The 1058-nt window shown below is 65.3% G+C and overlaps 1 protein-coding gene across 1 annotated transcript in view; it reads left to right on the plus strand.

Annotated features, from left to right (window-relative positions):
• The first annotated feature begins 6 nt into the window (after positions 1–6).
• Positions 7–1058, plus strand: part of ABCC8 (ATP binding cassette subfamily C member 8) — a 77194-nt gene continuing 76142 nt past the window's right edge. The window contains 1 exon segment of the mRNA XM_006142491.3: positions 7–202. Within this exon segment, the coding sequence (XP_006142553.1) occupies positions 55–202 (148 nt within the window). The 5' untranslated portion in view covers positions 7–54.

Genomic DNA, 1058 nt, shown 5'->3' on the forward strand with positions numbered 1-1058 from the left:
CAGCCGGAGCCGGAGCCCGAGCCCGAGTCGGAGCCCGGGCAGAGCCGCGCCGCCATGCCCCTGGCTTTCTGCGGCAGCGAGAACCACTCGGCCGCCTACCGGGTGGACCAGGGCGTCCTCAACAACGGCTGCTTCGTGGACGCGCTCAATGTGGTGCCGCACGTCTTCCTGCTCTTCATCACCTTCCCCATCCTCTTCATCGGTGAGCGCGCGAGCGGAGGAAGGGAGGGGAGAGGCGAGGCGGGGAAGAAGGGGGAGGCGCTGCGCGCCGCACGCCCGGCGTCCACTTCTGGTCCGGAGAGGGCCGCCCGCCTCCTCCCGGGGTCCCCAGTTCTGTGCTCTGCCCGCGGGTCCCCGGACTCGCACACCCGCTCATCCCTTCCCTCCCCGGGGTGACTCGATCCCGAGCCAAACACAGTGGACGTTCCAGACCCAGGAGATCCCCAAGTTTTGCCTCCGCAGAGCCAGAGCTACGATGGAGAAAGGGGAAAGTGGGGTCTCCGCCCGCGCTGGGAAGGTCTGGAGGGGGTCGTGGCGCAGCGCAGGGAACCGGGTCACCCCTCCCCCAGCGCACTCTTTCTGTCGCTGCGGCTGGGCCCTGGTAGGGCAGCCTGCGCTTCGGAGGCCGGGATGGTGGCCCCGCAAAGCCCTGCGGTTCCCCCGGGGCTGAGCCACCGTGGACAGCAGCCTCTGACAGACCAGGGCAGGAGAGGTCGGAGCGAGGCCTGGAAGGAGCCCCTTCCCCTGCTGCCCGGCCCGGCCCGGGCGCGCGACTCTGGAGCGCAACTTCTAGGGCTCCTGCGCAGCCGCTCTAACTCGCTGACGCAGCGTCCCTGGGGCCCCCAGCGCCCCTGCTCCAAAGCTGTCTGCAAAGTTGGGCGCCACTGTCGGGACAATCGTGCCTGTGTCTTCACTTGGGTCCTCCTCATCTCTCTCAGAGACCTTAAATCTCCCAGGCCTGTCAGCTCATCCATCCTCTGCCTTCCCAAAATATGTTCATTCACTTTAAGAAAAAAAAAAAAAAAAAAAAAAAAAAAACCCACAAATTTAAACGAACC

Source organism: Tupaia chinensis, unplaced genomic scaffold (assembly GCF_000334495.1).
Source record: "Tupaia chinensis unplaced genomic scaffold, TupChi_1.0 Scaffold000077_1, whole genome shotgun sequence".
NCBI lineage: Eukaryota > Metazoa > Chordata > Mammalia > Scandentia > Tupaiidae > Tupaia > Tupaia belangeri.